The sequence below is a fragment of the Stegodyphus dumicola genome, chromosome 1, assembly GCF_044657685.1.
Source record: "Stegodyphus dumicola isolate Sdum_Otavi_A_Nest chromosome 1, ASM4465768v1".
Taxonomy (NCBI): Eukaryota; Metazoa; Arthropoda; class Arachnida; order Araneae; family Eresidae; genus Stegodyphus; species Stegodyphus dumicola.
In genome coordinates, this window is record NC_140768.1 from 119,196,475 (window position 1) to 119,219,584 (window position 23,110).

General features: G+C 34.7%; 1 protein-coding gene across 2 annotated transcripts in view; it reads right to left on the bottom strand.

The window, feature by feature from the left end:
- LOC118202906 (synaptic vesicle 2-related protein-like) overlaps positions 1 to 23,110 on the bottom strand; it is a 119,969-nt gene that overhangs the window by 36,131 nt on the left and 60,728 nt on the right. The window contains exons 10-13 of one of the 2 annotated variants that reach the window (XM_085819771.1): positions 20,510 to 20,632; positions 20,243 to 20,354; positions 17,266 to 17,350; positions 4,297 to 4,386 (exon numbers count right to left, since the gene is read on the bottom strand). In XM_085819771.1, coding sequence (XP_085675897.1) covers positions 4,297 to 4,386; positions 17,266 to 17,350; positions 20,243 to 20,354; positions 20,510 to 20,632 — 410 coding nt within the window. The remainder of the gene's footprint in view (positions 1 to 4,296; positions 4,387 to 17,265; positions 17,351 to 20,242; positions 20,355 to 20,509; positions 20,633 to 23,110) is intronic. The other variant, XM_085819775.1, reaches the window with a different exon arrangement.

The window sequence follows — 23,110 nt, forward strand, 5'->3', positions numbered from 1 at the left end:
AAGACATCAAGTAAATTACTGTCTTTAAGTCCTTTCTTGGATTCCGCGGGAGTAATGCTTGTAGGCGGAAGGCTCAGAAACTCTACAGTTTCAAATAATCAGAAACATCCTATGATTTTACCTAAGAATCACAACATTACGCGTTTAATTATTAAGCATTATCATGACACGTATCTTCACGCAGGTACGCAGCTACTCACTTCTGTCATACGACATAGATTTTGGATTGTGAATGCTAGAGATATTATAAGAAAGTGTATAAACCAATGTGTTATCTGCCGTAGAGTTAGAGCGCAAACTGCAACTCAGCTAATGGCAGATTTACCCGCTTCAAGAGTTACTCAAAGTAGAGCTTTTTCTCGTGTAGGGATTGATTTAGCAGGACCATTTAACGTAAAATATCGTCCTGGTAGAGGAGTCAAAATCTTTAAGTGTTACGTATGTCTATTTATTTGTTTTACTACAAGAGCAATACACTTAGAATTAGTTGGAGATCTTTCAACAAAATCATTCCTCGCGACACTTAAGCGGTTTATAGCTCGTAGAGGCAAACCGTGTGAAATTCACAGTGATTGTGCAACGAATTTTATAGGAGCTAATAAAGAATTAAGGAAAGCCTTTTCTATTGTTCAACGTGATGAACAGCTACAGGGTTATATTTCTTCAGAAAATATTAAATGGTTGTTTAATCCTCCCTCTGCCCCTCATTTTGGAGGGCTTTGGGAAGCGGGTATCAAGTCTATGAAACATCACTTAAAAAGATGTTTAGGAACACTTATTTTAACATACGAGGAATTTTTGACATTAATAACCCAAATTGAATCCTGTCTTAATTCTAGGCCTTTAGTATCAGCTTCAAGTGATTGTAGCGACTTGGAGGCGATAACACCAGGACACTTTTTAACCGGAGCGGCTTTAAGCGCTATTCCAGAATCTAACCAAACTCAAGAAACCATGAGCTGCAGTGACCGTTGGAGGAACGTACAAAGGTTATTTCAACATTTCTGGAATCGGTGGAGCAGTGAGTATTTATCTAGATTGCAGCAGAGACCCAAGTGGTGCAAGGTACAACAAGACCTGAAGATTGGTGATATGGTTCTTATTAAGAACGAAAATCTACCTCCGCTACGTTGGAAATTAGGTAGAATTATTAAAGTGTATCCCGGTCTGGATGAGAAAGTTCGAGTGGTGAGTTTACGCACGTCTAATGGTGAAATAAAACGACCTATAGCAAAGCTATGCGCTTTGCCATGTAATTCCTGATTTAGAGACTTTAATTTTTATTTTTCAGGTTTATGCAGTTCAACAGTTTAAATTTATTGTTTGAACCCCCTTGGGACTTCAAGGCTGGGGGTATGTTCGATGTTATGCAAATTGTATTTCTTTCTTTGTACCGAGGAGCGGCGCAGACGCAAATTTGTTAGGTTTTTAAAGCTCGCATTTAGAGCTTTGAGGTTGCTGTGAATTACTGGAGTTTCAAGTAAGCAGAGGTTCTTCTGAGTTTGTGTTGGTAAGCCGCCACTGAAGTCGGAGTTTGTGTGGTCTTCGCCGTTCCTCAACTAACTTACTCTTTGAAAGTCAATAAAGAAGTTTCGGTCAACGTTATGAGTCTGAGGTTTGGGTTCTATACTGAAGTAATATCAAGTCAATTTACAGTCCACTATATTTAAACAACGGAACGTACATAAGTGTTTAAGGTTTACTTCGTAATTTTTAATATAGATATTTTGAGATTTTATGTACTTTTGCTTTCTCACGAAGTGAGAACTGAATTAGTTGAATGATAAATACTCAATCTTCTGTGAAAAACTGTTTCTTTTTTGTTTTGTTTGCTTAATTTCTTTTATACATCATTCTAGCTTTATTATAGTATTTGAATAGAACATGTGGCAGCGATTAGATAATTCTATTTTTTAAATGATATAAATTTTGTGCATTATGAATTATAATATGAACGAAATATAATAATACTATTAAGTGAATCTATCTCCAGTTTCGCTATGGTAAACAAATACTAGAGTGAATTTTAAAGAATGCATTTATTCTATTGTAGTTTATGCGCTGTCGGCGAAGTAGATTTAATTCAATCCAATAAGTTTAAATGAAATGCAAGAAAAAATGCGTATAATTTAATATTCCGTACAAGGAAGTCATGTGGTGTCACATCAGATTTTTTCTTTGGGGAAAAGCGTCCTTTATTCTGTCCTTACGTACAGATGTCAAGCAAAAACATAGTTAAATTGCATTCAATAGCGGTGAAAGTGGATATTTGCGTTAAAATATGATGCCTGAAACTTTTCACGATTACAATACTTCCTTTTTACTTTGTTCAATGAAGTAAAAAGGCAAATGTTACAGAATAAAAATTTCCGTCATCAGCTTATTATTTGAAATGAAATATCTTCTGCCACTTATAAATTTTTTCTTCTTTCAAAATGTCGTATGTAAACAATGCATTGAAGGACAAATATTTGGGCTTTCTGAAGAGAAAGACTTATTCCATAATTTAAAAACGTTGTGAAATACATAGCATTAACATTTCTGAGTGTAAAATAACCAGCATTACTAATCGGAAAGGGAAAAAAACCATTACTCATTACTTCTACATGAGTGGAAGACTCCAAACGAAAGAGCCGAAGAGCCAAATAAATAACCAAAAAATATATGCACTTTTTCTAATGTTTCTAAAATTAAGTCATTGGTAACAAGCGACAATCCGATGACAAGAAATCAGTTGCAAAGTATTTAAATACTTCCATAGCAACAGTAAATAAAATGAAAATAAACGTCTAAAACAAAATGAATTCTAATATAAAAGTGTCTAAAATAAAAGTAAGGGTTATGTTACTTGAATACGCCAAGGCACACCAGGGTCATCTGCCCAAGGAAGATACCTCCGTAGAAAACATTCTAAGGGGAATTGGTTGGTAAAAATGCGGCTGAAATCCCTCTCACATATGTTTCCTCTACGCAGGACTGGACGTCGAAAGGGGCATTTTTCAGAACCCGCACAATTCCAGGAAACCCACGTAGCTAAGTTACCATTTTCCCTTACTACAAAGACTTGAACGCCAAACAGTAATCGATTATCGCTCAGAATGGCATCACGTGGTCTTTTAGAAGCAGAACTTTCGTCTGATTGGTTATTCTACCCGGGACAGAGCTCCAGCCGAGACATTTTCGGTGAGGTTTGAAAAAATCCCGTGTAGCCGCAACATCGTTTTCGTAGCTAGGCGGTACTTCACTTCCAGCAGGGCTCTTTTTTCTAGCAATCCGCCCTATTAAACCAGTGCTACCAGAATCTCGTTACTCAGAAAAATCCCGTCTAGCAAAGACTGTAGCCATATGTGATAACATCTTTACTCTTTTCGGCATTTCCCTCGTCCACCTGTTGACTGAGGTTATTGTACTCTGATGGCCATTTTCAAACCACTCGTAGATACAACATCTTTTCTTTGCTGAACATTGTAAGATTTTTATCAATAGAGTATTCCTCAATTCCTTTTTGTACTCGATGGAATAACGTTTTTCTTTTTGCACCCATTTTATTTGAGCATCAAAATTTGCGATCCTTCAAATTTATTATTAAATCAAATGTTAAACATCTGTTACTAAGGAACGTATTGGACCCTAATGTTTTTAATTTGTCACAACCACGTCCTTTTGTTTCAAATGTGCATATGTGTTGTGTCTGTACGTAGTCATTCGGCAGTAAGAAGTCCGTCTGGCTGACAATTCTTAACTAGGGTTTATTTTAGGTGTAGAGATTGCATTGGCAGAAACCTGAAAAGTCATGTTAGGGCTTACTTTCTATTAAGTTTTATTTCCGGGAAAGCACAGTGCACCTTCTAATTCTTTTAAAAATTGCTTTAAAAGATAAGAATCAAAAAAGAAGAAGAAGAAAGAACACGCTGAAGATATAAGGTATTTCTCCCGCTTTCTTACCTAATGTTTCTACACAGGTACTAAGCGCAAGAAAGTTGCTTATACGCAGTGAAATTCGATAAATATTTAAAACGTTCTCCAAAACAAAACTGCTGAATTTTCTTTAAATGATTACATAAAATATGCATTAAGATTCATGGTTTGGATTACATCTATGTGTTTTGACTATCTTTAACTAGCTTGTCCATGTATCGAAAGCACACTGTATGTTTTTTCGATATTTTTAAAACTTTACAGTACAAAACAAATTGTATACAACGATATATATTACAGCTGTTTTGTAAAATTCCAGTTACTCATCGGAATACATAATTCAGTTAGGTAAAGTAAGTTTTAATTTTTGATACTTACTTGGGCTACATAGGGTATTGTCATGCCTCCTAGTCGGCAGAAAGCACTGCCCGAACCCATCGCTATTGCTCGGAGGGACGTAGGAAAAGTCTGTGTGAAAGAGAGATCAGTAAATTATATTCGAATATAGCTTGATATGATCGCAATTAATGTTGTCAATCAGATATTACTATCGAATAACCGAAATCCCGCTCCTTAATGTACGGAAAACATTTAAAATATATCGCTTCTTGTGATCAACAATTTGGTGAATCTGATCAAATTGTTATAGAATAAATTTTTGAAATTGAAGGAAAGGGGCCAAATAAAGTCACAATAGAATATAAAAATTACCAAGAGTCAGAAAAATGTAGTTAAGTAAGAGCTTATGCCTCTAAACAGCTTATTTTCAATTTTAGCCAATAATTTAAAATGAGACAAAAAAGTAATCTTAGTTTGGCTTAGAATTTGAATAACTCTATGGATTTTTCGAGTGATCAGACAAATGTCTTTTTTTCTTTAGGAGCAAAAGCTTTCCTGCAAATTTTCTCTCTCTGCTCCTTAAAAAAAAAAAAAAAAAAAAAAAAAAAAAAAATCCTGAAAACAGCTACGTTAAACTAAACTGCTTTTTTTGCCTAATTTTAATTTTCCGGTGATTGAGGGATGACTTGCGAATAATAAGATTAGGGGTATGGAATCGATGAAATACTTCGCAGAAATTTTATGAGCGGTTCAGAAATGAACAACTGTGTTATTATGAACAGATTAAAGACATTAGGACCAGTTCATAAAAGAATGTTTGCATGTTTCTAATTTAAATTTTGTGAAAGCACTTATTTACGTCTTTCTTATCGTATTTATATTACACTCATGTCCATAAATTAAGGGTAATTCGGAGTCACGGGGAAATCGAACTCTAAAATAAATATATCACCTGTAAAATCACTACACACATCTTCAAGAATCATATGCAAATTTCAGGAAGTAACCAGATGACACCGAAGGTACGTCACAATGACGAGAGTGATATATAATAAATATAGGCAAAGAAGTAAAATTGTTCCCAGGCGCTTAAAAAGTATTTCAGTGCAATAACCGAATCGTTATGACACAAAGGACGCATTTGGATGATTTTTACGTGGTAGAATTATCGGCCGTCTGGAATGTGGGTGTACTCAACTGGAAGTATCAGACGAACTTGGAATTGCCCAGAGTGTCATCTCCAGGATTTGGCAACGATTCCAAGATGATGGTAATGTGAGTAGACGTTACAGCACAGGTCGCCCCAGAGTTACAACGCCGAATGAGGACCGGTATTTGACAGTTACTGCCAAAAGAAACAGGGGGAGCACAGCCTCAGATCCGTCTCGTCAGCTCTCTTCAGCCACTGGTACGACAATTTCAAGGCAGACCGTGTGCAGACTCTTAGGGCAGATTGGTCTATATGCTCGCAGACCTGTCAGATGCGTTTCACTTACTGCAACTCACTGTCGCCTGCGGTTAGTCTGGAGTAGAGAGCATGCATTGAGGACACCGCAACAGTGGGCTTGTGTGATGTTTTCCGACGAGTCCAGGTTTAGCTTGCAGTCTGATTCTCGCCAGACTTTCATATGGAGAGCTCGAGGTACCCGTTACCACCAAGAAAACATCATTGAACGACACCGTTACGGTGGTGCAGGAGTTCTCGTTTGGGGTGGAATTATTGTGGGTGCCAGAACTGACCTGCATGTTCAAATTGGAACCCTGATAAGCCAAATCTATTGGGACGTCATTCTGGAACAACATGTATGTTTATTTCGGGCTGCCATGGGCGCACAATTTGTGTTTATGGATGACAACGCCCGTCCTCACCGTGCAAACGTCGCAAGCGAATGCCTTCAATCGGTGGCTATCACCCGTATGGACTGGCCAGCATTCTCACCGGACTTGAATCCAGTAGAGCACGTGTGAGACATGCTTGGCCGACGAGTTGCAGCCCGTCAACCTTCTCCTACATGTCTACCGGAACTTCGGAGAGCATTGCGTTTTGAGTGGTGTAATATCCTCCAAGATCAGATAGATAATTTGATACTCAGCATGCCCAGGCGTTGTACGGACTGTATTGCGTCGTCTGGGAGACATGCAATGTATTAACAATCATACCAACCATGTAATATTGGTATTTTGTAAATAGCTATTTTTTTTGTAATTTGCTCCAGGGAAAAAAATCGCTAATTTTTTTTAAATAATATCAAACATATAGCATCTTTTTTTTTTTTTTTTTGCTCTTTACCTTTTGTTTAATAAATAAGCTTTACAAATAAGTCAAATTTGTTTTGCTTCTAACTCTTCCTTTGCCTGATTTTACATTATCCTTAATTTATGGACATGAGTGTAAATTAGTTAAATTCGATTACTAATTTGAACAATATTTTTTTCATCGTTTAATGTTATCGAATATTTGGTTAATGTTATCGAAATATCCGTGGACAAATGCGATCAGAATAAGCATCGTCTTTACTATATCAGTATTTCTGCATTTCGATCTCTAAGATTCTGGAGTTTTTTTGTTTTTTTTTAATGTTTTGCTCATTTGGTCCGCTACACCAAGCTTCTGTTGAAAATTTCTCTCTTATGAAAAACTAATCGGGATATGCTAAACAAACAAACAAAAAAACAAAAAAACAACTTTAAAATCTACAACAAATCTGGATCATGCATATTTATGCATATGATTTATGCATATTTTTCATTTTCTGAAGCCAAAGTTATTCAAAACTATCTTTAGTTGGCGAAGTGAGATTTTCTAGAGGCATTTCACAATCATAAAAATCTTTTAGCTCTAGTTAACGATCCCATCTCTAATATGCCTTTAATCTCGGCTTTTAAAGAAATTCTTTCGTAGTTGTCTTCATTTTTTGTTAACAGATGTTGGAACTTTTCATAGTATAGAGGGCGCTGTTGCGCCAAAAGAATTCTGTGTTTTTTTACATTATGTAACTGTGGTTCGCCATTGCGATGTATGTGTATTGCTGTGATATATTTTGGTGCTTTCATTAAATATAAATGAAAGATATCGTCATGAATTTTTTGTATCCAAATCAAGATCAAATTTACCACTGATGCAAATTCGTCGAAACAAAATTAGCGTTCGAACAAGAATCGTCAAGTTATTACTAGCCTTTCGAACTACGCATTAGTATCGTTAATCGCTTCGTAACATGTGGTGCTGTCGCCGGGAATTATCGTAATGGTGGGGTGAGTAATTAGTTTTGTTGAAAATTTGGTTGAATAGAATATTTTGTAATTGTTGAAGTAGTAGGGTTGTTTCATGTTGTTGATCTTGTTTGGTAAAAATTTACAACTTTAGGTTTCGCATTTACTGAATGTTTGCATTGGTATTTGCAAGTAAGAAAATGTTGTGCTTTCTTAGAATTAGAATTTGTTGTTAATGCTTGAAGTGTGATTTGTTGTTGAAAATTACAGTTTGTTTTCTTAGAATTCTAGAATTAGAATTTATTGTTAAAGTATTTGAGGGGTAAAATTTGTTGCTAGAAACCGTGAAAATGGCTAAATTGTTAAAGCTTCGAACTAAGCGTGACACACATCGTGAACAAACTTTAAAGTTAGTAGAAAAAATAAACATATATTTGAATGAATCAGATATTGATATAGATGTATGTGATTCATATTTAGAACAGTTGAATAGTAAAATTGAAATTATTAACATACTAAATAGTGACATTGATGAATTGTTGAAAGAAGAACAAGAAATTAAGGATGAAATTAACACAGTAGATGAATATAACGAAAAAATAATACCAGTTAAAGTAAAGTTGCAAAACAAAATTAAATCAATTGGAAAAGTTCCATATCAGTCAGGTGAACAAACAGTAAATCCAGAAAATTTTCACGTAGAAAATAAAACTTTGCATTTAGAAAACAGAACTAAACTTCCTAAGCTTTCACTTCCTCGATTCTATGGTAAGCCTTCAGAATATTTATATTTTTGGAATCAGTTTGAGAATTCTGTACATAACAATTCTAATTTAACTGAGGTTGACAAATTTTGCTATTTAAAGTCGTTATTAGGTGGTAAAGCTCTAGCTAGCATTAAAGGATTCTCAATTACTCCAGAGAATTATAAACAGGCTGTTAAATTGATTTCTGAAACATTTGGCCAAAGAGACATTTTAATAAATGCTCACTTGTCAAATTTATTAAATCTGGCACCTGTAAGAAATGCTTCTAACATTCAGGCTCTTCGTAACCTTTATTTTGAAGCCCAAACTCAAATTAGATGTTTAGAGGAATTAAATGTCAAATCGGAAACATACACAACAATACTGACTAACATAATACTAAAAAATCTGCCAGGAGAATTGACTCTTGAATTTTCTAAGCAAAATATAAATAATTGTCATGATTTACAGGAATTGATGAAGTTTTTACACAATGCTATTAGTGCAAGAGAAAAGGCATTCCGTATTAATTCTAATAATGTATCTTCATATGATAATTTTCATTCTAACCAACACAAACAAAACAATTTTCGAAATCAGAAAACGAAACTTCCATCCGAGTCGCAATAATCAACACGCGTCAGTAACAAAATTTATGGCGAAAACTTCCGAAGCTTGTTTATTCTGTGGTCAAGGTCACTGTAAGACTGAATGTGAAAGCATGACTGTACAGCAAAAAAAAAAGATAAATTAATTAAGGAAAGGAGATGTCTGTTATGTTGTAACACAAACTGTTTTCTGAAACAAATGTAATGCTAAACAGTGTTCATTCTGCTTTGGTAGACACGCCAAAGCTATTTGTTTTAAATTTGAAAATTATAGCAAGTGTAAATCTAATTCAAAACCGGAAGAAGAAAAACCAAAGGAATTGGAAATTCAGCCTACTATTTCGAATTCAGTTGTAAATGATAGGAATGTGATTTTATTGCAGTGTGTTAGGACAGAAATTGTTGGTCGTAAATCGTCAGGTACAGTTATTGCAATGTTTGATAACTGTAGTGAGAAGAGTTTTATGAAAAGAAATGTATCTATGAAGTTGGGATTAAAATGTCTAGGGTCAGAAACATTAAAGATTTATTCATTTGGAGCAAAGGATCCTAGGTTGCAAACATGTCGCAGAGTTGAAGTGAGATTGCGAAATATTTTAGATGGAAATGAAGTCGTAATACAGGCGTTGGAAACAGATGAAATTTCGAGGGCGGCGATTAATTTGCCGAATGAGCGTACAAGAGCTGAAATGGAAGCCAAGGGATTAACTTTAACGTGGGGATATAATCAAGCGTCAGATGATAATGAAATTTCCTTGTTAATAGGTATAGATTTTTATTGGAAGTTGACAAAAGGTTTTGAAAGGTTAAATACGTCTTTGGTAGCTGTAAACACAGAACTTGGATGGTCCTTGCAGGGAAATTGTGGTGATATGAGTAAAACGGCTGCTGTGAACTTAGTTTTAGGTGATCAAAGCACTGTATCAGCTTAACTCAGGCGTTTCTGGGAACTGGAAAGTTTAGGTATTGAAAACAAGGAAGCGGAGTGTTTGACTTTAGTGGAACAGGAGATACTTGATGAATTTAATAATTCTGTTGGGTTCGTAAATGGAAGGTATTGTGTAAAGTTGCCGTGGAAACCAGGTATGCAGGAGAAATTAGCAAATAATAGAGAAGTAGCTCGGAAACGTTTCGATGGTCTGGTTAGGAGATTTAGAAATGATACAGCTTTTTATGAGGATTACAAGAAGGTAATTGATGATTATCGTAAGGAAGGTATCATTGAGAATTCGTCGTCAGATACTGAAGTGTCATATTCTGAGCAGTCATTCTACTTACCCCACCACGCTGTCATTCGCGAGGACAAATCTACTAGTCGACTTCGAATCGTGTTTGATGTTTCTTCTCATGAAGGAGGACAACTTTCAATTAATGACTGTTTATTTAAAGGACTAAACTTGTATCCAAATCTATTTGAAATGATTTTAAAGTTTCGACAAAATACAATCGCCTTCACAGTGGATATAAAGCAAGCGTATCTACAAATTTTGATCGATCCTAGAGACAGAGAATTTACTAGATTCTTCTGGACTGATGATATCGGTTCTAATTCATATCAAGAAATGAACTTTAGTCGAGTTTTATTTGGACTAAAACCAAGTCCATATTTATTAGCTGCAACTCTGAAATATCATTTTGATAAATGTAAACAAGAATTTCCTGATACTTGCAAATTACTGTCAGAATGCTTTTATGAAGATGATTTGATTGGAGGTGAAGAAGTCTTGCAAGCGGCTTTGGAAATTACGACTGAAAGTGTAGAAATTCTCAAAAGATGTGGCATGATATTACGAAAATGGAAAACCAATTCCATGGAACTGCGTAAGCTGTGGAAAGATGCTAAGTTCGACATCGATGAGGAAAAGAGCTCAAGTACGGGACTTGACTCACCATCCAAGGTGTTGGGTCTAGTTTAGGATCCAGATGCGGACAGTATATCTTTTAACGTAAAAGAATTATCAAAGTTTGTCAAGAACGGAACTGCTTCGAAAAGGTTTATTCTTCGAGTAGCGGGTTGTATTTATGATCCTATCGGATTTCGGGCCTTTCATCATAAAGCTGAAGTGCATTCTACAGGAACTGTGGAGTCATGACATAGACTGGGATGATCAACTTCCATCGTCACTGGATGACAAGTGGCAGTTGTGGTGCAGTGAAATCGAACACTTAGAAGATCTCCAGACTCCTAGATGTTATTTTTCAAATTTGAACTATAAATTTATTTCATTTGAAATTCATTCTTTTTCAGATTCATCTCTTTTAGCCTATGGAACTGTATTGTATTTAAGAGCAATATCTGAATATGGGAGGATAAGTATCAGTTTTATTTGTTCTAAAAGTCGTGTAGCTCCTCTGAAAGGTCTTACATTACCAAGACTGGAATTAATGGGAGCTTTATTGTCCGCAAGATTAGTCCATCAAGTAAGTAAATGTCTTAAATTTAATACTTCTAGTTATTTTTGGACCGACTCGATGATTACATTATGTTGGATTAAGGGACAAGTGTTATGAAGAAAGTTTCGACACCAAGGTTAAATAGTTTTACTTCTAGGTACCATGTTATATCTGAAATTCCTATATTGTTAAATGTTAAATATGAAACTACTTGCCGTTAAAGGTAGTAATCGTATAGTGAAACGTGTACAGCATTTTTGCGTTGTGAAAAAAATGCATTCCGGTACCGCGCCGTGAGAGGATCGAAAACATAAAACATATACAAGATATAAAGGAAAAGTTCATATTAAATATATAAAGAAAACATACTGTAAGAGGTTCCAGATTAAATATCAGTTTATTCAATTACAACACAATAAGAAAAATCTTAACCTCATCTGAGAGTCTGTTCATTTAAATTCATAAAAAAACTTAAGGTTTGTCTGGTGATTTAAAAGAAAGGAAAGGGAAACAATTTAAGGCCTGAGAGTTAAATTTTAGATTTGACGTTGTTTTTTTTTACTGCTAAGGACGTTTTTGAAAAGCTTGCCTAAAGTTCAAACACACCAAAAAAAAAAAAAAAATAAAACTTATCTTGAAGGGACATCTTGAAGCGGAGGACTCTTATCTTATCCCGCGTTGATGTCGGCCGTGCTCATCTTGACACTGGTTCTAAAAATGTAGACTCCACTTCACTACTGTAGAACAGAAACAGGAGCACTGCTGCCCAGGACGGCTATCCGCTTGGTCCTGAAAGTCCTATGTCAACACGCAGGTAAATCGTTCAAATTTCGCCGGTCAGAAACGTTGTTGCTAGGAAATTACTGCTCGCCTGTTCTTACTCATCCCAAGAGCAAGCTTCACGGGTAACGTCCCCAGTAAGTTCCACCCACCAGTCAGTAAGGGAGAGAATCCAACTCCAATTTTCTTCAAGCCAGTTTTCAAGAGCAACGTCCACAAGTCCAGCAAACCCGAAAGTCAGCGAGTCCAAGAGTAAGTCAGTCCAAAGTAAGTGAGTCCAGAGTGTGAATCCAACTCGAATTTCCTTCGTCTCCTTCACAAAAACGGGCTCCCACTATGGCTTCACTTATCGCCCCCTTAATTATGGCAAAATCTTCGTTTTCAACTCCAGAATGCGGAAATAAGGGTGATCGCGCATGCGCGCCCTTCTTCACTTAGCCAACAACCGGACCCTCAATCGCCAAAAACCTGAATGACTTACATTGAAAGACAAGTAGCAACCTTTGACCTTTCCGTCACGTACTTTCCTCTCTTAAGGTCAACTAACAATGAAAATTCTTTCTCGAACATTCTAAAGCGCGCGAAATCATGACTTGGCGAAAATTGCCTCCCTTTCCCTGCTTCTTTCACAATGAATAAAAGTTTGTACAAGATTTGCAAATAAAAGAAAATAAATAATATTCATTTATACTAAATAATATTTCCCGAAGCATCTGTTTCTCCCCAAAATTAAAGCCTTAAATTAAATAATTCAGAATCAAAATAAAATTTAAATTTCCATAAATCATAAAATCATTCACCTAATTTTTTTATAACGCTATCAGATAATTTCTCTACATAACACAAGCTAGTAAATACAAAACTTTCGTAAAAAATAGAAGAAATTCAATCTTTATCAGATACCAATAATTGGGCTCATTGCCCTGGTAAGGATAACCCTGCAGATATCTTGTCCATAGGAATTTCTGCAGCAAATTTAGCTACAAACCATCTTTGGTGGCAAGGTCCACCATGGCTAAGCCAATCACCTGAATACTGGCCTACTGAAAGAGAGAACTTAAAATCTACAGACGTAGACTTAGAGCTAAAAAAAGAATTTGAAAGTACAGTGCAAAATAACTGTTTGGTAGAAAATTCGAAATTTATTTTAGATTTAAGGAAATATAGTTGTTTGTTAAAGGTACTAAGAGTAACTGCACTAGTTAAACGGTTTGTTAATAAACTTCAAAAACAACAAACGATTGCAGGTCCCCTCACAGCAGAAGAACTTCAAAATGCTGAAATAGACTGGATAAAACATGAGCAAAACATAGAGTTCAACTTAGAATTACAGAGCCTTAAAAATGGTAAATCGATTCCTAAAAACTCACCACTTTCAAATTTAGCCCCATTGCAGTTGTGACAGTTGTGGTGTATTGCGCATAAAAGGAAGGTTAGAACAAGGAGCGTTTACAAAGGATGAAGCTCATCCTATACTTCTTCCTAAGCAGTCTAAATTTACAGAGTTAATTATTATTCGAGAATATAATAAAATTTTTCATGGTGGAGTTACATTTACGCTAGCCAAAATTAGGTCTAGATTTGGATTCCGCGAGGTAGACAAATTATAAAAAGAGTATTAGGTAACTGCCTAATTTGTCGAAAGTATAAGTTGAAACCAGCTAAACAAATAACTAGTCAACTACCTAAAAGTAGAATTACTGAAAACCCTCCTTTTACTGTAACTGGTGTAGATTTCACTAGCCCAGTTTTAATAAAATCAGGAAAGGATACGCCTCAAAAGGCTTATATAACATTATTTACATGCAGTGTTACTAGAGCTGTGCACATAGAATTAATCACAAATGTGTCAACAAAAAACTTTATTTTGTCATTAAGGAGATTTTTAACTAGGAGAGGAAATTGTAAAGTTATCATTTCCGACAATGCTAAGAGCTTTAGAGCCACTAATGAAATTCTTAAAGAATTAGCAAAAATTATAATAGATTCAAAATTGAAAGATTTCATATCAATAAACGGCATAACTTGGCAATATATTGGTGGGGTGGTTATTCACGCGCCTTGGTGGGGTGGTTTTTATGAAAGGCTTATGAAAAGTATCAAAGATCCTTTGAGAAAGGTTCTCGGAAGGGCTCTTCTTAACTTTGAGGAAATGATGACTATTCTATCAGAAATTGAGTTAGTTTTAAATCATAGACCTCTTACTTATGTCCATAAGGAAATAAAAGAGCCAGAAGCTCTTACACCTGCCCATTTCTTGTTTCCAGGGCAAGAAAATATTTCTTATCCTGTACATTTCGCCGACCTTTTCAGGAATGAACCATTGAACAGGCAGACTTTGACTAGGAGAAAACTGTATCAAACTAATCTTTTGAAACAAATTTGGAAAAAGTGGAAGGAGAATTATCTCCTCGAATTACGGTCTGCGCATACTTTTCTAAATCCATCTCCTGAAAGGAATCTTAAAAAGGGTGAGGTTGTATTGCTGGAGGGGTCGACGAAATCAAAATTTTTATGGCCTATTGGAATTATAGAAGAAGTTTATAAAGGTAGGGATGGGTATGTGCGTTCATGTTTGATTCGTACTTCTCAAGGACTTTATCGAAGACCCGTCCAATTAATCTATCCTTTTGAAGTTTAAAGTTATATATATATACAGTGTCTCAAAAAAGTGATGAGACACTTGTGCTTTACAAATGGAAACTGCAATAAAATAAATTTAAAAAACATGTAAAATTTTTTGTGGGTGTGTTTCATACTTAAATTTAGTAACAATTATTACATAACATACATTTTCTCAAAATATTAAAATATTAATTTAATAAAAATACAATTGTTTAGAACGGAGCAGAAAATGGCTCACTTAAGTGATGGGACACTTACTTTTCCATCAAATATTTATCCAAAAATTTTACTTTTTAAAAGGTTTTAATATTTTGTTGGATTTCCTTTTACTTTTAAAACATGATTTAAACTTCTTGGGATGGATTCGACTAATTTTTTTGTGATTTCTGGTGTGATTTTACTCCATTCTTCTTGAAGCAGTGATTTTAATTGTTGTTTTGAAGAAATGGTGTGTTTGCGAATTCTTGATTCCAATTCTTCCCAAATATTCTCTAGGGGATTTAATTGTGGAGATTGTGGGGGTGTTTTTATTATTTCAGGACAGTTATACAGCAGCCAGAGTCTAACGTTCAAAGCACTGTGCTTGGGGTCATTGTCCTGGTAGAATTTAAAATTGTTATGAAGGTTCAATTTTCGTGCTGAAGATTTCAAATTTTGATTTAAAGTGTCAATATACTTGTACTGATCCATTATACTGTCAATAAAAACAAGATTACCAACTCCAGCGGACGACATTCACCCCCATACCATAACTCCTCCTCCACCATGTTTTACTATTGGCACCAAGTTCTGTTTGCGAAATTCTTCCCTGGGTTTTCTCCACACCAAGATTCTACCGTCAGAACCAAATATATTAAATTTACTCTCATCCGCAAATATAACTTCATTCCAGTAATCAGAATTCTTATTTATGTTGGATTTTCTATTCTTTTCGCTTACGAAGAATTTTTTCCTGGCTGCTCTACCGTGATATCCAGTAGATCGAATTACTCTTCTAATAGTCTCAGAATTAACAATTACTCCATATAATACTAATTCAGAAGTCAAACAACAAAAATCAGCGTTAATGTACAAAATTTTCACAGGACTAGTTTCGATGGTTTTACCGAACCATCATCTTCAGCTGCAAAACCGCAAATGAATCATTCGCATTCATTTGCGGTTTTGCAGCTGAAGATGATGGTTCGGTAAAACCATCGAAACTAGTCCTGTGAAAATTTTGTACATTAACGCTGATTTTTGTTGTTTGACTTCTGAATTAGTATTTATTCGGCGTGTTATTGTGTCTTAATTACTCCATATAATGCTTGTAAATCAGCAGCAACTTTAGAAGCACTCATTCTTGCATTTCTTTTAAATATTTCGAACGATAATTCGCTTTATTCCATTGGATAGCTTTGATGGTCGGCCAGGTCTTCTTTTATCCTGAATCATATGATTCTTTTTATATCGTTTAATGATATTGAAAACTGTTGAATGACTGAAGTTAACTGTTTCAGTAGTTTCTCTAATAGATTTTCCACGTTCAATATGCAAATTAATAACTAATTTTTGAATTCCAGGCAAAGTTTCTTTTCGTTTAGCATTCATGGCTGCACAGAGCTAAAAAACACAAAAATTCCAAAACAAACTGGAGAGAAATACTGCAGACGATTTTATAAATTATTGGAAATTGCTTTTGAGTAAAAATAAATACCCAAAAGATATTTTTATTGCTTACTTCAGACGATTATTGTTGCATAGTACGTAGTGTCCCATCACTTAAGTGAGGCATTTTCTGCTCCGTTCTAAACAATTGTATTTTTATTAAATTAATATTTTAATATTTTGAGAAAATGTATGTTATGTAATAATTGTTACTAAATTTAAGTATGAAACACACCCACAAAAAATTTTATATGTTTTTTAAATTTATTTTATTGCAGTTTCCTTTTGTAAAGCACACGTGTCCCATCACTTTTTTGAGACACTGTATATGTTGTTTCATGCATTGTATTTAATTTGCAATGTAGTTTTCAGTATTAATTCGTGCATATTGATTGTTGATTATATCTAAATATATTATTGATATGTAAATTTAATGTAAGAGCACAGGTGGGATGTGTTGGAACTTTTCATAGTATAGAGGGCGCTGTTACGCCAAAAGAATTCTGTGTTTTTTACATTATGTAACTGTGGTTTGCCATTGCGATGTATGTGTATTGCTGTGATATATTTTGGTGCTTTCATTAAATATAAATGAAAGATATCGTCATGAATTTTTTGTATCCAAATCAAGATCAAATTTACCACTGATGCAAATTCGTCGAAACAAAATTAGCGTTCGAACAAGAATCATCAAGTTATTACTAGCCTTTCGAACTACGCATTAGTATCGTTAATCGCTTCGCAACAACAGATGACGCCAGTAGATTTACTTCTTTTATGTCCTTGATATAACCTGAGCACAGGTTTCTCTTTTGTCATCTGCACTTCGGCAACTGAAGAAGCAATTTTTATATTTTAACCTTCGGTACTAGTCCTGGAAATTTATGAATACTACGCTGATTCTTATTGCCTTAACGCCTCCAATAATCGTTATTTGGGGTGTTATTTTACTCAGAGTCGGATATTATAAAGGAATTAAAAAATTTACAACTTACTTCTGTTGTCATCACAAAAATGAGCTGAAAATCAGCTAGAATGATAGCTCGAGCTCCAAACAAAAACAGCAGGATGAGGATTTTGCTGTATAGAGAACAAAATTTCGATACTCAACGTAAGCATTACTCGAAGTCCTGCATAACTTTAATTATTGAATATATAGTAAATTTAATTTGTTGACATTTTAATATTTTTCACTGACATTTTAATATTTGTATTCAATTTAAAAATGCAAGACCTCAAATTTAAGTCTTTCATTTTCAAGCTATAATGTAAATTTTGAATTTTTCAAAGTCCTGCAAATGTTTTAAACTATATCAGCTTTATTAATTTATAAGTTTGTAGGTTTCTACTATGTCTAGAAGCTTATCTCAGTGTTCTTCAGACCTACTAGACCGGTAGCGAATTAGCTTTTGAATTTGAAGCCAATGAAGTGAATCGTAAGGTTAAAATAATCTTTTCATTTAAGTCGTTAAGTGAACAGAAAGCACCATTTGCGTTACAGATGAAGATATTTGACGTAGCATTAGATGAAGTAGTTTCAGTGCAGGTTTTGACAATTTAGTTTATTTAACTAACAAGTTGTTTTTAAATTTGTATCTTTACTATCTCTTCTTGCCTAATCACTCAGCTCATTCCTTCCAAGGAGTTATGTAGATTTTTATGAAGCAAACGTAAGAGTATAAATAGGCTATAACTGAAATTGTAAAATTTAAAGGAAAGTCTGAGTCTGTGCCTATAGGGCTGGATTAACGCACTTGCGCACAAATCGAAAAGCAGGGACACTTGCGCACAAGGAACATTAATTGCTGGAAGAGTAATCAGTAGTTCGTATAGTTTAGTGACAGTTTCGAAAAAAAAAAAAAAAAAAAAAAAAGGTTCTGATTACCTTTCGATAACTTAGAACAACGAGAACACATTACGATTTACAAAATTTTAAGCAACTGAACTGCACAAACATAGATTTTAACTAAACGCTTACATTATATATGTTTTAATAATTAAAAAATGATAAATACTTTAAGGCGGGATGTAACTTTAAAATATAAAAATATCTTCAAAATTCATTTCAAAGCTGAAAAGCTTTATAACTGGTTTATAAGCGTGAAATTTTGTATACTGATTTCGATACTCTAAATAATATACTTGCTACTTTTGTTTTATATCTCAAACATTAAAATATTTTAATAAAATATCTTTTCCGTCATCTTCATAATACTGTAATATGTATTGCACGCATCATTATATAAAAATTTAGTTTTTTTTAGCTGATTTTTTTTCTTTCTATTTGAAGAATTATCTTTTCAATTTGAAGTAGAAACATAATGCACAATTATAATGACCAGTGTTAAAATTAATACTCGTAAAATTATATTTTCTTAACAAATAACATTTTATTTGCGTAGCTCCAAAATCAAAGATGATTTCTGAAATTTTTAAGTGAGGGACATAGTAATTTGTCATTTCGAACTCATTTCAGGTTTTTAAAGTTGGTGTTCTTTTTTTTTTTTAATTCTAACCAAAGTTTACTTCAAAATCGTGCACGCAAGCAAGAAAGTTATAGTTATTAGAAATCTACCGTCAAAACAGGAATGGACACCACTTAGTAAAACATTGTGTCAATAAACTATATAAATCTGATTGACTACTTCTGACAGGCGGTGCGGTAATGTCACTTGTTGTCTATAACCGGTTATAACTGTTAGAAAATTTCAGTGATGTGCCCAAGGGCTTATGCGAAACTGCCGTGTGTGCAAATATTACATGATCAGAGGATGCTTGAGCGAGCGAGAACGATGGAGCTGCGGGAAATTTGTTGTTGGTGAATATTGCTATTAATCGTGGCTAATGCAGGAGATTCCATGAAAGTATCTGCCCAAAATGGTAAGCCGCAGTTTAACGCGAGTTAAAAAATTAAACGAGACAAATAATTGATAAAGATAATTAATAATCGATAAAGAATTGTTGTTTCTCTTAGAGTAAACTAAGTTATAAAATATTCGATAGTTAAATTTTATTCTGAAATTAATGTGCAGTCAAATAAACTTATCTGTACTATGACAATTATGTTTATTGTTCAAGTATAGATTTATTAAAATTTATGCTGAGTTTATTCAGTGTTTCTATCTGCATGAACTTTGATACTTTACTGCCATCGCGATAAATCGTGTACGAGATTTATTAAAACCAAATAATTAGGATCCACTGAGCTGGCCGTATGATTTCAACATAAACTCTCTCAAATCTAACACTTATAGGTGTCATAAAGTAATGTAATCTAAGACTTCACATGAAATAGATCACTCAGGCTAGCAGAAGAACGTTAACGGCGTATTTTAAACGTCGGCTAGTAAGATGGTAAAGACGGAATAACTTCGGCAAAGCTGGCGATAGTAACAGAAAGGCGAAGTTGCCAGAACTATCTTTAAAACATTCAAATCTTTGGCTTAAATACACAACAACTAATTTGCAGTCTGGTGAGAACTACGTAAAGAAGAAGTAAAGAAACTTGTGCACAAGTAGTACAGATTCACATGTAGAAAAGAAGAAGCAAAGATTCAAATCATAATAACTGGTTAATTAACATGCAATTTTACATTTTTACATCATGTTAAATGCCAGCAAGTAGCGGCTGTTTATCTGCAGTACAAATAGTGCCTTCTGTTCATTTAAAGAGTTAAACTGAAAGGTTATTATAACTTTCTTACGATTTACTTCATTTGCTTCAGGCTACAGCGATTTCTCGCTTTCCAGTCTAATAGGGTCTAAAGGACATTGAGATAAGCTTCTAGACATAGCAGAATTCTGCACGTTCTTATTATATATAAGGGTTGATAATAAATGTTTAGCTTTCTTCGACAATAATTGAGTAGAAACAGTAGCTTTTAAATTAATCGCAAATAAATTTATCTAACTATAATTAAAGTATGACGAAAGGCGGAAGAAAAAATGATGACAGAAAAATAATCCACTTACTACTGAGTATTTAGCAGTAGAAGAAAGACCAGTACGCCGCTTATTGCACAGGAGCTACCGAGAAGAACTTTACGATTACAGTGCTCTATGAGGAACGTAAAGATGATGAGGCCTGAAATATATTAAATCAGTTTAGAATAAGTATATAAATTTTGGAATCATTGAAGCCAAAAGCTTGGATTTCTATTGAACAGTTTTCTTTGTTGTTTATAAGGATGATATCAAACCGACGAATGTGAAGTTTAAATGAAAATATTTTACACTTGCCTGGAAATTCGGCGGCGGTGCTCCAGAGGAGATCAATGTAGTTTTGTCGAGTGAATTGCGTACATGGCACCCGCTGAGATAAATCGTCAAAATAAGAAAAGTTTGTACTGTTTTGGTCCTCACCTATAAAAGTGTTAAATATTTAAATCCATAAATTCTTACAATGTTTTAAACTGAACAATACTATTTACTTTAATTTCAAAAGAAGAGCAAATCATATTTTACAGGGGAAAAAACGAAATCATTTAACAAAAATAGATCATCATTGTGCTATTAAAATGATATATCATTTAGGATAGGATAATTTAAGATACTGGAGCTCATACTAAAGATTACGTGTAAAACATTTATTGGCAGAAAAGAATTGTAATAGATCAATAGCTTAAAGATAGCAGCTACACTAGGAACATGAACAAAAGTTTTGAAAAAAAAATATTTATTAGTTTTATTATATTTTGTATTTATATTATTTTCAATTTTACAAATATAAACAGGTTACCAAAAATAAAACCATACTTCTAATTGCCCCAAAGTTCGGTTTTAATGAATGGGTTAGCTGCGCTCCGTGTATGAATGAAATGTTTCAAATACACTCATGTCCATAAATTAAGGATAGTTCGGAGTCACGCGGAAATCGAACTCTAAAATAAATATATCACCTGTAAAATCACTACACAGATCTTCAAGAATCATATGCAAATTTCAGGAAGTAACCAGATGACACCGATGGTACGTCACAATACCGAGAGTGATATATAAGGAATACAGGCAAAGAAGTAAAATTGTTCACAGGCGCTTTATAAGCATTTCAGTGCAATAACCGAATCTTTATGACACAAAGGAAGTATTTGGATAATTTTTACGTGGTAGAATTATCGGCCGTCTGGAATGTGGGTGTACTCAACTGGAAGTATCAGACGAACTTGGAATTGCCCAGAGTGTCATCTCCAGGATTTGGCAACGATTCCAAGATGATGGTAATGTGAGTAGACGTTACAGCACAGGTCGCCCCAGAGTTACAACGCCGAATGAGGACCGGTATTTGACAGTTACTGCCAAAAGAAACGGGCGGAGCACAGCCTCAGACCCGTCTCGTCAGCTCTCTTCAGCCACTGGTACGAGAATTTCAAGGCAGACCGTGTACAGACGCATAGGGCAGATTGGTCTATATTGCTCGTAGACCTGTCAGATGCGTTCCACTTACTGCAACTCACTGTTCCCTGCGGTTAGCCTGGAGTAGAGAGCATGCATTGTGGACACCGCAACAGTGGCAACAGTGGGTCGTTACCACCAAGAATACATCATTGAACGACACCGTTACGGTGTTGCAGGAGTGCTCGTTTGGGGTGGAATTATTCAGGATTCCAGAATTGACCTGCATGTTCAGATTGGAACCATGACAAAGCCAAATCTATCGCGACGTCATTCTGGAACAACATGTACGTTTGTTTCGGGGCGCCATGGGCGCACAATTTGTGTTTATGGATGACAACGCCTGTCCTCACCGTGCAAACATGGTAAGCGAATGCCTTCAATCGGTGGCTATCACCCGTATGGACTAGCCAGCATTCTAACCGGACTTGAATCCAGTAGAGCACGTGTGGGACATGCTTGGCCGATGAGTTGCAGCCCGTCAACCTCCTCCTACATGTCTACCGGAACTTCGGAGAGCATTGCTTTTTGAGTGGTGTAATATTCCCCAAGATCAGATCGATAATTTGATACTCAGCATGCCTAGGCGTTGTACGGACTGCATTGTTGCATCGTCTGGTAGACATACAATGTATTAACAGTTATACCAACCATGTAATACTGGTTTTTTGTAAATATTTTTTTTTTTTTTTTTTTTTTTTTTTGTAATTTGCTCCAGGGAGAAAAATCGCTATTTTTTTTAATAATATCAAACATATAGCATCTTTATTTTTTTACTCTTTGCCTTTTGTTTAATAAATAAGCTTTACAAATAAGTCAAATTTGTTTTGCTGCTAACTCTTCCTTTGCCTGATTTTGCATTATCCTCAATTTATGGACATGAGTGTATTTGGCCTAAAAGTGCTTAACTTGATTTTTAAATCTCCGCATTCAACAATATTCAACCTATTTCCGCCCCCCCCGTTGTAAACTATTGATTTAACTAAAGCTTCTTTGCACTAGTTGTTTGACTTTTGTTCCATATCAGGCAAATAAGCTGACTACATGGAAGTTTTTAATGTTTTGCCCGTTTTAACGTGGATACGTGCGTATTTCCTTTAGAAAGACAAGCACGAAGGGATTCTTTCCCGTAAGGCAGACAGCCGCCAGTGCTTCACCATAATCAAATAAATCAAACCAACCGCTAGTTAAAAAGAGGGAAAAGTCTATAATATTGATTCGGTAACAACTGTTATTTTAAGATATTTCCCTGGGTTAGTTAATTTTTGAGTTAATTTTTAAATTTCAAAAATTAACTAACCCTTGTATTCTGAATAAGACATCCTCCTTCAATGCAATCAATTCTTCACAATATCACGATGAGATATATCGCAATTTTAGTGTATATTTTCCTTGTTTTTATATGGATTCTTATTTAAAACATGACATAGCTTAATATTGGCTTAATAT